General features: G+C 39.6%; 2 protein-coding genes across 2 annotated transcripts in view; one reads left to right on the top strand and one right to left on the bottom strand.

The window, feature by feature from the left end:
• Nucleotides 1–65: 65 nt before the first annotated feature.
• LOC128490201 (coiled-coil domain-containing protein 107-like) lies at nt 66–5968 on the bottom strand. Its single transcript, XM_053461983.1, has 6 exons — nt 5735–5968; nt 2663–2859; nt 2320–2386; nt 1830–1920; nt 1041–1150; nt 66–592 (listed from the first exon to the last, which is right to left on the bottom strand). The coding sequence occupies exons 1-6, from the start codon at nt 5898–5900 to the stop codon at nt 306–308; spliced, it is 918 nt and encodes a 305-aa protein (XP_053317958.1). The 5' UTR covers nt 5901–5968; the 3' UTR covers nt 66–305.
• A 487-nt stretch (nt 5969–6455) lies between these two features.
• CAPS2 (calcyphosine 2) overlaps nt 6456–14791 on the top strand; it is a 29263-nt gene continuing 20927 nt past the window's right edge. Inside the window, exons 1-3 of the mRNA XM_053463673.1 lie at nt 6456–6595; nt 7498–7586; nt 8530–8573. Of these exons, the coding sequence (XP_053319648.1) occupies nt 7509–7586; nt 8530–8573 (122 nt within the window). The 5' untranslated portion in view covers nt 6456–6595; nt 7498–7508. The remainder of the gene's footprint in view (nt 6596–7497; nt 7587–8529; nt 8574–14791) is intronic.

Here is a 14791-nt window from a genome sequence, read left to right as displayed (position 1 = left end):
TGTTTCCAAACTTTTAGCATGAAAGAATCCCGACTTTTACAGATAAAAAAAATAATAATAATAAAAAAAAAACACATTCAGTTCTTCCTTTTGAACGTCTAACAGTCATTTGTGCTTAAGAAGAAGGGGTGATGATTTCAGCCTGCTTAAATTGAAAAGGTCTTTGGTGATAAGGACAGGTAGAATCCTCCATTTGAAAAAATATTCACAGCAATAAGTGTCAGTGATAAGTTGCAGGCACAACGTGCAATAAATAAATTAAAATCCTGATATGATACATGTGATGCACTTCTGTAAAAGAGAAGTTATTCCCTTAGAATACGTTTCCTCAAGATGTTAGAATTATGGTTTGAAGTGACGTCAGCATCAAAAAGTTCTTCATCTTCTACTCCCAAGGAATTCCCAGCAGAATAGCCATGTGCTGACTCCGAGCAATCATTATGTTGAATTATGTTCGCATCTATGGGATCAGCTGAACGTTCTTCGGTTTCTCTTTCAACATCATCATTATTGTTTCCATCATCCAGGTCTGATTCCTGCTCCTCAAATGAATACATTAGATCTTCTAGTGTATCTTCACAAGTCTGGTTGGCTATGGAAATGAAACATTATTAGAAGTATGAATATGTTCCTGTTAGCCACATTGCCACAAAGAAGCAACATTTAAATCAGTGTACATATGTGTCTGTGTATGTAGTATGTATATTACAGATACACATTTGTGAGAATAAAATTATGTCTTTGAAGAATCCTGTGCGATAATATTGGATTTACTATTAAATATTCATTTGGTTTAATCACTGTCATATTTTGGCATTAGCAAAATCAGGAAAAAAAAAACTTGAAAGTGGGACTCCTATGTCCTGCCGTGCTTTAAGGCAAGAATAAAAAAAACGAGTGTGTGGTTAGGTGTCCTTATCATTGTATGCATGTCAAAAATAAAGGACAACATGTTAAACAAGCTAACGTGATAAGTTATGAACATAAAATAAACCGTTGAGTTTTGTGCAACAGGTCAGAGAAGGGGATCACTGCTGTACCTGAGTTTATGAGAGCAGACTTGTCCATTCCACTTTCCTTCATTAGCTGTCTGATAGACTGCAGCTGATTCATGATCTCATCTCGCTGTCCATTAGCCAAGGTATTGACACTAAAGTCAGAAAATATTTGGTTGATTTGAATTCAAATTATTATTTTCTATTGCTGTTGATATATGTAGCTCATTGTAATCTAGAGCATTAATACTGGGCTAAACTGGCCCTGTATAGTGATCTCAGAGAGGTGAGGCTTAAGAAATCCCTAACTGTCAACTCAGATCTTCTGGGAGGAGAATCTCAACAGGGGTAATACCATAGTATTGAACAGTGATATCAGAGGGTTAAAGTTTCCAACTTTTCTGCAAATGCTTTGGGTGAATAGACTCCTATGAGTTAATATTACATTCAGTTTTCCTATGTTATATATACACATTATGTGACATATCTACTGAACCCAGCTGCAGATACTTTAGGAACAGGACCACCAGCCAAGGGTAGAAACAGATAAACTGCTGTTTTGAAAAGGTACTCAATAAATTAATGCATATTGTTCAAATTACCGACTTCACAGTGGAATACGTACTGCCAACCTCAGCGACACCTGCATAATGAACTGTTAAGTGCGGATTTGCCGTTCATGCAGGTTTAAAAAATGCATTTGCAGCACCACAGAGACTGCTCGGAAACCAGTATTATTAAATAACTACACTAAATATTCCATCAAGCTAACCATCAGAAACGCAAAAATAAAGCATGGTACAAAAATACATAAAACTAGTATCATATAATTACCAATTAGACAGTGGGTCCAGCTGCGTCAATAAAGAATTCAGCATTTGCTCTGTTTGTAACAGATGACGTTCCAGCTGGAGGAGCTGGTTTTCTGAAAAGACAAATAATGATAAGTGCAACTGAATTATACAGTTTACTCAAGGCGATCTCTGACATTTGGCACTTTTACAATGAAAATCAGTCGCAGGAAGGATGCTTCTTGGCACTTTTTCGTGCAATTAATTCATACCAGTTATAATTTGGTACAATAATGAATATCTAGCATATTAGTCTGTTTTTTTAGTACTGGTTGGGGAGGGGGGAGACATTTTTGTTATTATATTATCTGTATGCTGCATGAATTCAGTGGACCATGTGAGATTTATAAGCCACATTTCCCTAGAAGTACAGCAGGAGCTGCTGGAATTACCCATTAAATGGCTGAATTTGCCTTAGACACACTTCAATATTTCAAATAAAAGTTCATATATTTCAAACAAAACATTCATACCGGTTTCCTTTGACTTTTTATTCGCTTCTTCCTCAATTTTTGATCGGCTCTTTTCTTTGGTCTTCAGCTACACACACACAAAAAAAGAACATTCGTATTGCATCAAAACACGACGATGATGATATTCTAAGACTAAACTAGTTTCAATGAGTATTCTTGCTTGATTCCCGATTTATTTTTTGCAGCCATCCGAGGGCAGTCTATTATTATGATGCATCATTAACGTAACTTGCAAGCATTTTATACACAGAAAACGTACATGAATTATAACAAATAATTTGCTATGGGAGATATACTACGGGCTCGAACAGTAAGGTTTAACAATTTGGATTAAAAGTCTTACTTTTGTAAACTTGTATGCAGCAAAGACTGCCACTCCGACAGCATAGAGAGGCATAAGGGTAAATGCCAAGCTCCGACCGCTGCCACTCGTTTTCTCGGGTTTCAGCTCCTGCTCCATTGCTTTTTTTATCTGTTCAGCGCTGGTATACGACTTCCTATCGTGTCCTCCTCCATGCATACGATCTTTACCATGGCTCTCTAAATAGGAAAGTTTACAAAAGAATCGGTTATTTTAACATTAACGTGAGAATGCTCTGAGCTCGAGACAAAAATATTAACAGATCAGGAGATGTAGTCAAACGACTTTACCATCAGTCACGAGCCTTAATAAAATGTGCTCTGGGGTGCTCTCGTGCAACGGAAAGAATGTTGAAAGATCAACACGGCAAGCTCTGCTAAACATCGACCGCTATTAACTTATTCTGCCCCATGGCATTGGTGTGCATTGTTTTAAAGGGGTAGTGATGCATAGAATGGGATTTTTCAGGGATCAGTAAAGCAAAATATGTTTATTTCACTGATCTCTAACCCGCGGACATCATTCTGTCAATAGACAGGTGGAAATATTGTGTATCTAAGCATGTACACACCAGTAAACACACATCAGTGAATGCCCTCACTTTGCTCTGGTGCCTCTCGCCTATTCAGCTGGCTGAAAGCGAATTTGTCCTTCAAGGTTATTAATTACAGTTTAAGGTTACTTTCAAGCGAGTACTTAATTATCCTATCAGACTACAATTTGTATAAAATATACAGTACGATACGCATGCCATGAACAGAACAGGTTGGCAATGTCATACTAGTCGAGTGAGGTCACATTTGCGCTACGTCCTAGCATCATAACACCATCTCTTGTTCCAGTAGTGAAAAGCTACCATACTTATGTGGTACTCTATCATGTTCTATACGGACACAACTTTTGTTACAATGGCCCTCCCGTCAGAAAAAAATGTCAATGTTTTGTAACTACTGTAAGATCTCACATATAATACAATTGGTTGAAAATGGAGAGCGCTTAGAGAATGGGTGCATGTAAAATAAATAAATGCACTTGTCTTTATGAGAAGCTGCATCTCCAGAGCTTCAGTAAAACACCCAACCGCGGTTCCATTTTTCAGTGGCAGGTACGCTTTTCCTCTGAAGTTAATGGCAGTGCTTGTTAGACCGTCCAGAACCTTTTTACGGGCTAGAACTGCAGGTAATTGGCAGCGAGTATATCACATACGAGCATGATATGCCTTTTAACCCTCTAAATGCCACTGTGCCCCATGATACGCCTTTTAACCCTCTATATGCCGCTGTGCCTCATGATATGCCTTTTGACCCCATATGTGCCACTCTGCCTCCAGAATTGCCTTATACCCCTATATGCCACGCTGGCATTTAGGGGGTTAAAAGGCATATTATGGGGCAGAGTGGCATATAGGGAGGTATAAGGCATTTCAGGAGGCAGAGTGGCGTATAGAGGGTTAAAAGGCATTTCTGGAGACAGAGTGGCATTAAGGGGGTTAAAAGGCATTTCACAGAGCACTCTGCCTCCAGAAATGCCTCATGCCCCCCGGTTAACACTCCATCCCCCTCCCTCCTCCAAACTTACCGGTGCTTCTGAGTCCCCGGTGCTTAGTCTGTACAAGCACCGGGGACACAGAAGCACCGGTAAGTTGGGGGGGGGAATCCAGGTCCCCTGCATCTGTGTCCCCGGTGCTTAGTCCGGGCAGCGTGTAAAGCTCTACCTGATTCGCGTATACAACTGCGGCTGCAGCGGAAGTTGTCAACGTGAATCGGGTAGAGCTCAACACGCTGCCCAGACTAAGCACCAGGGACAAAGATGCACCGGTAAGTTGGGGGGGGGGCAGGAGGATCCAGGTCCCCTGCATCGCTGCGTCTCATAGTCAGACCTAGGTGAGGTCTGATTATAAGACGACCCCGATTATAAGACGAGGGGTATTTTTCAGAGCATTTGTTCTGGAAAAAACCTCGTCTTATAATCGAGCAAATATGGTATGTTAATATGCATTAATCATTGGTGGGACAGTACGTCCCTATCAAACACAGGCGCTGAAAGTGGAGAATTATTAGTCCAAATAGCACGTCCAACATTTAGGATGTCTGTTATGCTATAAAGCTATATACTGCGCTGTATATAAACAACATGCCTGAGATAGATCACTCGTTTCTCTCTCTAAATGCAATTGATCGAGAGCAAAGTGAATATCCAATTACAAAGATAAAAGCTTTACTATCTATTCACAAGAAGCTAGTTCCGATTACACAGTCTGCACTCATTTCTGGCTGTTTTTATTGATCTATACACCATTACCATCTATACACAATTCTACATGTAAATGTAATATAATGTGACTTTATGTAACTAGCTGAGTAGTTTCCATGGCCCAATACCAAATATTTTCCTCCTCTGACAACAGGTCCGTGTAAGAAAGCCTTACTACCTTTTGAAATGTAGTCTTTCCAGTCAGAGCAACCTAAGGGCACGAGTATCAGCAACCTGTTTTTCTTGGAAACTGTGACACAAACATAACTTTTAGGGGCTATTAAGAGTCAAATTAATTATTTGCATGCAAGCAGGGCTCTCTCCACCTAATGTATCGGTTTGTCTTAGTCTGTCAATTCTCGTCTTGTCATACCCCTTGAATATATGTATTGTATTAAGCGCTGCATAAATTGTTGGCGCTATATAAATAAAGCATAATAATAACAACAATAAGCTGTAATTGGCTTTGAGTTTATTCATGATATTTTCATTATTTTAGTCATAACGTCACAGCTGGACAAATGAAAAGGTATGTAAAAGGAAACATACATGCGGTTATTACATATAAATTACTACCATTAACTTGTAAGCCAGGGAAAGATTTCTCCTTGCCAGCAAAGTGAAAACCATCTGTCTGTTGCCTTTTTTGTTTCTAGTTTCTACACTCATCTGTGATTACTAAAATAAATGATGAAAAGGAGCAAAGTGCTAGGAAGTGAGGGAGTATAGGAAACTTTCTGAGATAAAGCACACTATTTGCTCTCTTAAATAAAGCATCCATTTGCATTGGAAGCCAAATACCTCTAAAGGGCTGAGCATGGATAGCAGCCATCCTCCGGGGATCTGGCTTTTGGCTCATATCACTTCTTCCTCCTCCTCCACCACCAAAGATCCTGGGGACGATGACACAGGCACACAAGGCTAAAGACACTGATAGCATGACCTGATGCGAAAAAGATAGAACCATAACTGCAGCGCACTGCCCCGCACTAAAGCTCTCAAACTGACACAAGCAGACTAACGCACACAGGCAGGTCTGGGTGCGTCGCAAGACTCGCTTTGATCCCGATTGGCTGCGGATGAGAATACGTTATGTCGCCATCACCGGAGCCATGTTGTTGGAGCCAATTGCTTAGGCTCCTGTAAGACGTTATCTCCAGTCTGAATGCCCTTCAGCGGGGACCTGCTATTCAACTTAACGTATATGTTCACATTTTAACAAATAAGAAATGAAGAAAGCCGTATGTTTACAACGTTTACATGATCGTTCTGTAGGTGGTTGATTCAGGGAGCTATTCGCATTGAATTCCTTACAATATTTTTTTCATATGTTACGTGACGTTTATGATGTTATTTGCATATAAAATATGTCTAATGTGATACGGTGACTACTAAAAAAGTTACGTTTTATTCATAAACCGTGTGGAATTAAATGTTCCGTCGCTCAGAGATTGACGTAACTGCTTTTCAGCCTATGTGGTTCGCGCTTTTCCTGCGTTCCAACGTAGAACGCAAACATCCCTTATGTCGCATGTATCGTTTCTATGGTAACGTGCGCCGCTCCTTGAATCCTTGGAGTGTAATTTTATCTTCGCTGTAGTTACTCTTTCTATCGGATTATCAAGAATTGTCACGTTTCTCCGTATCTTTACGCGCACACCGGTAAGTTCCATAGTCTTACTATATTTTTGCGTATAGCGCTTATTGTGAGGCCGCCTCACATTACGAGGGTTCCGGGTAATAGGACACTGTGTGTAATTCTATACTAACGCCAACGGTGTTGCACAATGTTAGAGGGCGAATGCAAGTGGGATTCACGTCTGAAGTTGCGAAATAAACGTATATATTCCCGTAGCTGGTTATTCTAGGATAGAGCGTGAAGGGTTTTTTTTTTTACTTGTAGTTTGTTCAGTTTTTATTATTGTAATTAACAGCGTTAACATTAATTATATTTTAATATACCTGGGTGCCTCGGGGTAAAATGTTAGCAACGCACATAACCCACCAAAAATGTTTTTTTGCTTATTTGTTTACATAATTGTTAATAAATAGTTCTCATTTTCACAAGCACATAAAGAAAATATCGTGAAGCCCCGCCTCCTGTCACACCCCTAACCACACCCCCTAAAACAAAGATTCCCCTCTTTGCCCATTTGTAATGGGAGTTATGATGACATGCTTTTTAATTTTTAAGCCTGCTTGTTGTGCTAAAGAATCCTCATTTTAAGTGTTTATTTCAAACGACAAGAACAAAATATGCATAGAGATGTATTATCTGACACTTATGAAGATATTAATATAACTAAATTGAATGTGAAGAATGTTAACAAAGCAATCTTAATAACTTTGTAATGTAATGGCTGACTTGAGAGAATAAATGGCTGATATTGGACACATGTACATTGGCTTTCAATTTATGTTGCTGTATTCAGGGTACAAACTGCCAAAGTTATGAAGTAATACCCATTATACAGCACTATGGAATATGGTGGCCCTATATAAAACAAATAATAAGTAATAACTCTAATTAAAAGTTTGCTACATCCTGTTTGGTTTCATTTTAGAGGGTCTTAGGATGAGTTTGCAAGTAAAAGGTGTGCCTGCCAATCCAAGGGTCCGGAGCAAACAGCTATCCAGTAACCATCTTGAGAAGGTACACTCCGATGTCACTATCGAGATGTTTGGTACACAGCGGTTTATATTACTTCAATGTTGCCATCGTTTCTATTGTCTAGATTATAACACTGGTTTTCTTACAAAATGTTAGATTTTTTGTATGTGTTTTTTTTTGTGTGGTTTTTTTTGCATCACATCCTTCATTCTTAAACTCTAAGAAGCAGATTTGTAGGATTCTTAGTGGAGTTGTAAATATTTCCAGTTCAGCCAAACTGATAATTCCACATCAAACGTATCACATAGTGAACATATGAAATGAATCACTTCTGTGTTACTCCCCGACATATTATATGTGTCATCTATCCAATTATGTTGTCACGGTTATTTATAATGTTTTGTTCTCATAAATGATTGTATTTCAGCGGTACTTTACAGTGTTTTCGGGTTTCCTAATAGGATTAGTTTAATGAACTCTATGTTTGCAGTAGAGTTTAATATTTCAGCCTCATGATATCATATTCGTATGGCAGGCTAACCTTAATGAACTTCTTCTATAAGAAAGTAGGGCATGCGTAATACATAGCTAGAGTGTTAAGGCTTTCAATACTTATTCCCAACTATAACGCTAACTATTCATTATGAACAACCCTTCCTGCTGAGAAGATCATTGGGGTTAGTATTTTATAATGGATTGATTGAGACAAATAGGTAGATCTGAGTAATAATTAATCTGTTAATGTATAGAGATGCTGCATCCATCTAGTGATTGTAACTATAATACGAGTGAACTATAACATTTTCATAGTTCAGTCTACTTTTATATGCACCAAGCTGCATGGATTTAGGTGCCATTGGGTATTTAAATAACACACTTCCACACTAAGGTCTGTTTCCAGTTCCGGTACACTGCAGCCAAAGTGAGAACGATGGTGTTTACTTTTTATAGTCCAATCAAGAAGATACTTTTCTTACAATTTCAGGGCTGGAGGCAAAAATCCCAGTCTTCAGAAGCACGGCCAGATGAGTAAGTATATGGTTGCTCGTGATCTTTTTAGTAGTCATTGTGTGTGACAAAGCGATTTTACCTCAGTGTCACTGTAGACCTTATTGTTACGGCTGCATGTAGTTGTAAGGGATAATGTAACCGTAAATGTAACCTTGTAACCAAATATTTGAAATAAAAACAAAACACATTGAACTTGGATAAACCAGGCCGTGGACTTTTATTAAGCTTTACAACTCTTGTATAACCATAACATATTTCTACACAGAAACTCTTGGCCCAAACCCAGAGTCTCACCTTCATATAACATACACCAAGAAATAAATAAACATATACTAAGCCGACCGCCCTAAAAGCCGGAAGGCAAACCAACTCTGTACCAGTTCATCCCAATCAGGGATAACTATAACTCTAATAAAAGCACACGACAAAACATTTTCATTATTATTTTTTTTTTTTTTTTTTTTAAAAAAAAAAAAAAATATACATATAAAACAAACATTTTTTTTTTTTTTTTAAAATAAAAGGGTAGGGTGGGTGGGAGCTTTTCCAGCAGAAGTTCCATTTTCTTCGCCCGCGGCTCTCCTGCGTAACTAAGATCACCAGCCTTCAACAGGTTAGTACCTCTCTTAGTCTGCAGTTCGCCTTGTGGCATGAAGCGCAGCCCCTCACTGCACTCCTATTTATAGTGCAATTTCGCGCCCTTAGCGCTGCGCGAGGCGCCTCGCGGTGTCTCGCGGCAGAGGCGGCAAACCACTCAGCAGCGCGAGCGCACCCCAGAAAATTCCATGTTATATAACTCAACCATTTTTTTTTTTTTTTTATAACTTTAGACTTGAACTTTTGACCTGCCATAGACTTTAATAGGTGACCTTTGATTGAACTCAAACTCCTATCCCCACAACTACATGTCGCCCTGCGCTATTTAGGCAACAGGGCTTTTCATGTAGTTGTAAGGGATAATGTAACCGTAAATGTAACCTTGTAACCAAATATTTGAAATAAAAACAAAACACATTGAACTTGGATAAACCAGGCCGTGGACTTTTATTAAGCTTTACAACTCTTGTATAACCATAACATATTTCTACACAGAAACTCTTGGCCCAAACCCAGAGTCTCACCTTCATATAACATACACCAAGAAATAAATAAACATATACTAAGCCGACCGCCCTAAAAGCCGGAAGGCAAACCAACTCTGTACCAGTTCATCCACCCGCCACAAATGGACATATCCCATTTGTGGCCCTACCCCATAAAAGCCACGGCCTGTTCAACCATACTCTGTAAGTCCAAGTTAAGAATATCACAACCGATATCCGACAAGTGTATACCATCTTTTCGATATAAACCATCACAATTCCCTTCCAAATCCAAATGACGAAAACTCAGAAAACCTTCCATGGACATGAACTTTTCCATTGCTCTGTTGAGTTTTCTTCGCACCCTCTCCAATGCCTTAAATTCAGGCCTGGAACTCCACTTTAACCGAGGAATGATTTCAGACCATACCAATATTGCGTCTACAAAAAACCTCCTGAGACTCAATATTAGTTCTTTAAACAGCAATAATAATTCAATAGATTTTGTTTTGCCCAGATCATTCCCCCCGCAATGAATAATAATAACATTTGGAACAGGTAACATATTAGCATAATCTAAAATAATATGTTCTAACTGACAAATACCTAAACCCCTAATACCCAACCAATATATCTGAACTGTTTTACTATTAAAACCTAAATTGTCGCCGTAGCTCCTTTGCGCCGCTCTTTTCTGCGCCCAATAGATAAACGAATGTCCAACAATCCACACTATAGCTGGATGTTGACCTAGAAGAAAATATCATTAGCATTTATAACAATTCAGGTCTAATATAACTTTTAAAACGATCTGACCCCCATCGACCAATTCCCTTTATAACCGACTTGTCTAAACCCAGCATTGCGGCTTCTGTGGCCGCACCAATTCGAAAGGAATGTGACGAGTAATCAAGATGACCCAGCCCAAGTGCAATAAATGATTTTTTAAGTACACTTCTAAACTGGAAGTTTGTTAACGGTAAGCCCGAACTATGCACCAACCAGTTTCCACCCACATTTGGCCTGATGGCATTAAATAATTCAGCATTTAAGACAGGGCACATTAAAGAGTCAATTCTATTCAATTCCAGCCAGCAACCCTTACCCAATCTATCCGTTTTAGAGGAACGTAGGAATATTCTTAAATTCCCTTCACATCTTACATCCTCATTCTGAAGCCCAGATCCACCTCTTTTATTGGCCGCAACCAACTCACTTATTCGAAAGGCTCCAAAAAATGCTATTATAAACGCAGTTCTAAATAAGCGTCTCTCAAAATCATCCCAACATACCTTATGTAAAATATTAACCAACCCTTTTAACAAATCAAAAGAAATAGGCTTTCTTGTATCCTTAACTGTGTTTGACTTGTTATAACCTTTTAACAATTGCTTAATTAAAAACTCTTTGAACGACGAGCGCTTCCCTATTAATTTAAAAAAGAATGAAATACCTAAAAGGTATCTCTCTATACAGGCTCTAGAATAACCATCATTTATAAGCTTTAGCACAAACTCTAAAGCAAACTCCAACCTTTCATCAAATTCATCAATCCTCCTTTCTTTCATAAATTTACACCAACATACCCATGCTTTCGTATATGCGCACCATGTCACTTTCGATAAAGATTTAGAAATTAATGAACTTATCTGGGAGAAGTTAAATCCCACACACTGCCCGGGACAACCATCCCTTTCTTCTCTGCCAGCGGCGCCAACATTCTGAAACTCTTAAAGTCAAATCGTGAAAGAGCATCAGCTATTAAATTCTTCTTACCCATGATATGTTTAGCTCTTAACCATATATTAAACACTAAGCATAAATAAACCAAACGCCTTAAAACGTGTATAACCGGTAAAGACTTTGCTCGCAAGGTATTAATTACCCATACCACCCCCATGTTGTCGCAATGTAACATTAAACGCTTATTTTTCCATTTATTACCCCAACACTCTAAAGCCACGACTACTGGAAACAACTCCAGCAACACCATATTTTTTGTCCATCCTGCTTGCCGCCATGCCTCCGGCCATATATCCACAGCCCATTTACCCTCCCAATATATACCAAAACCGGTAGACCCAGCCGCGTCCGTAAAAAACTGCAACTGATCGCTACTGACGAAATCTTCCTGCCAAGCAGCTGATCCATTAAATTTCACTAGAAACAAATCCCAAACTGCCAAGTCTTCCCTAACTTGTTTAGACACTCTAACTCTGTGATAAAGCTCTTTTTTCCCTGCAATGCCTCTACCAATTAGCCTAGAATACACTCGTCCCATAGGAATCACCCTAGATGCAAAATTTAATAAACCTAATAATGATTGAAAGCAACGCACTGTAACTTTTTTTGAACGCAAAACAAAATGAATCATCCATCTCAATTTTTTGACCTTTTCATCTGGCAATCTAAACAACATTTTTTCTGTATCAATTTCAATCCCTAAAAATTGCAACTTAGTTGTTGGATACACAGTTTTCTCTGATGCTAACGGAACCCCAAAAAATTCTGCCAAAACCATGAAAGAGTTAAGTAACATTAAACATTCTTTACTATCTGCTCTACCCAAAAACAGAAAATCGTCAAGATAATGCACAACATAACGTAAACCCGCAACTTGAACAACTGACCACTCTAAAAAGGAAGAAAAAGCTTCAAAATAAAAACACGAAACCGAACAGCCCATAGGCAAACATTTATCAAAATAGAACTCCCCTTCAAACTGAAAACCCAAAGAACAAAAACAAGAAGGATGGATAGGTAAAAGCCTAAAAGCAGCCTCTATGTCCACCTTTGCTAACAATGCATTCTTACCCAAATATCTCACCCACTTTAATGCGTCCTCAAATGAAGCATAATGAACTGGGAACTCAAATTTATTAACCTCATCATTCAATGATCTCCCCTTTGGGAAAGATAGATGATGTATAAGTCTGAAAGAACCGGCCTCTTTCTTGGGTACTAAACCTAGTGGCGATATTCTAAAATTAACAAAAGGTGGAACCGAAAATGGGCCTTCAAATCTACCTAATCTCAACTCTTTTTCAATTTTTTCACGAGCAACCGTTGTATTATTAGTTATAGATTTTAAATTCTCCACCCAAACAAAATCTTTCCCTTCAAAAATTGGTAAACGAAAGCCTTCAGCAAAACCCAATGCAAGTAATTCAGCCTTCCGTTTGCTTGGGTATTTGCCTAAAAAGGGGAGCATTTTTCCCCACTTCACCGGCGTCTCCGCCTTTCTGAACTTGCTCTTTAGACTGATTCCTACGAAAACAACGTAGCGCCGGGTGACTACCCGCACAAATCGAACACTCGTGTTTATATTTACAAGAATTGGGCCATTTACACTGCGAGTCATTAAACGCCCAGCATATACCCTTACTACGCTGTGGACCCGAAAAATTTTGAGGCCTCGAAACCGTAGCCGACCTCTGCGGAAGCATGGTACTAATCCATGTCCCTACGTCCTTCATGCCCCAACTCAAATTCTTATGTACAGATAACTTCTGCCGAAAAACTTCGTCGTAATTAAACCATGCTAATCCGCCAAAGTTTTTATAAGCCTCCAAGACTGATTCAAGATGTTGAAATAAACCAGAGCTCTTTTCACTGTGCTTCTCGCAGTATACACTAGAATAAATGCAGAAAGCCTGTAACCAGTTATTAAAAGACCTAGCTACAGGTCTACGTCTATCTTCCTCCTTATCATGTTTATGCAAAAATTCTTTTGAGGCAGGTAACAGAGAAAGTATATCCACATATTCGTTAGACCAAATTTTTTCTTTTAACGCATTAGTTAAGTGGAAACCTAAAGGTGACACTTCACATGGCAGAGATTCTTTCATACAACCCTCACTAATTACAGTCTTTTTATTTACCTCAGAAGAGGACTTCTCCCAAGCCTGAGCAGGGCTAGCGCTTTTAAACTCTTTCAAACAACCCACTAAAGAGCTGACTAACTCATTTAATTTACATAAATTATCATTGTACTCACCCTTGCTAGACCCAGCTCTGCCTTTTTCATGCTCAAAGTCTTCTGTTAACCGCTCCTGGTGTGCAGGACCTGGTATCGCCAGTCCCTGTCGCCCATACCGGTCCTGAGGTAATTCTTCAGCATCTTCCTGCCGCTGTAGCAGCTGCTTCTTCTTTGAAATTAACCCCCTTTTCGCCGGAGAGCTAGAAAGGGGCCTTTTTTTGCTTGGAAACCGGCCTCTTGCCTCTGTTTCCACGTTCTTCACGATCCTCGCGATCTTCGCATTCCCGGGATGCCAGGCAACCTCTTCTGCTCGATCTTCGTGATTGCATAGCCGAACACGAAGTTTCAGCCAGTTCCCGCGATGACTCAAGCAGCTCTCGCGATGAATCTTCCAGCGATACCGGAACATTTGAAGCGTCGTCACACACCGGCTCCACCTCCGCTACGACTTCTTGTTCGCTACCAACCCAACAGTGGGTGGTATCTTCTTCCATATTCATCCCGAGGCAACTCAGCCATGCTTCTCCTCCTCTCGCCGTCGCTTTTTCTCGGAGCTTTTCCAGCAGAAGTTCCATTTTCTTCGCCCGCGGCTCTCCTGCGTAACTAAGATCACCAGCCTTCAACAGGTTAGTACCTCTCTTAGTCTGCAGTTCGCCTTGTGGCATGAAGCGCAGCCCCTCACTGCACTCCTATTTATAGTGCAATTTCGCGCCCTTAGCGCTGCGCGAGGCGCCTCGCGGTGTCTCGCGGCAGAGGCGGCAAACCACTCAGCAGCGCGAGCGCACCCCAGAAAATTCCATGTTATATAACTCAACCATTTTTTTTTTTTTTTTATAACTTTAGACTTGAACTTTTGACCTGCCATAGACTTTAATAGGTGACCTTTGATTGAACTCAAACTCCTATCCCCACAACTACATGTCGCCCTGCGCTATTTAGGCAACAGGGCTTTTCAAATATTACACATTTTCAAGGTAGCGGTATGAGACAAACGCACGTTATTAAACCCAATCTGACATATTATGCAGAAAAAAAAGCAATATGAATTTGGTCCCCATACCACCCTTCAGACCTAACTAGCTAATTGAAAAAAGCAGTGGAACTGCGGTATATATTTGTCTCTGGAAGTGAATGCCCATCAGCTGACCTGCCATCTCTAAGTGATTGCGCCCATG

Source organism: Spea bombifrons, chromosome 4, assembly GCF_027358695.1.
Source record: "Spea bombifrons isolate aSpeBom1 chromosome 4, aSpeBom1.2.pri, whole genome shotgun sequence".
Taxonomy (NCBI): domain Eukaryota; kingdom Metazoa; phylum Chordata; class Amphibia; order Anura; family Pelobatidae; genus Spea; species Spea bombifrons.
Note: the sequence above shows the minus strand (reverse complement) of the source record. Positions and strands in the feature narration are given on the sequence as shown.

Excerpts from the sequence above, each read along its gene's own strand:
- LOC128490201 (XM_053461983.1), bottom strand. The coding sequence starts at position 5,900 with ATGGTTCTATCTTTTTCGCATCAGGTCATGCTATCAGTGTCTTTAGCC. Across the intron at positions 2,860-5,734 it reads CCATGCTCAGCCCTTTAGAG|AGAGCCATGGTAAAGATCGT; the intron begins GTATTTGGCTTC and ends TTTCCTATTTAG. Across the intron at positions 1,921-2,319 it reads TAAAAAGTCAAAGGAAACCG|AAAACCAGCTCCTCCAGCTG; the intron begins GTATGAATGTTT and ends TTGTCTTTTCAG.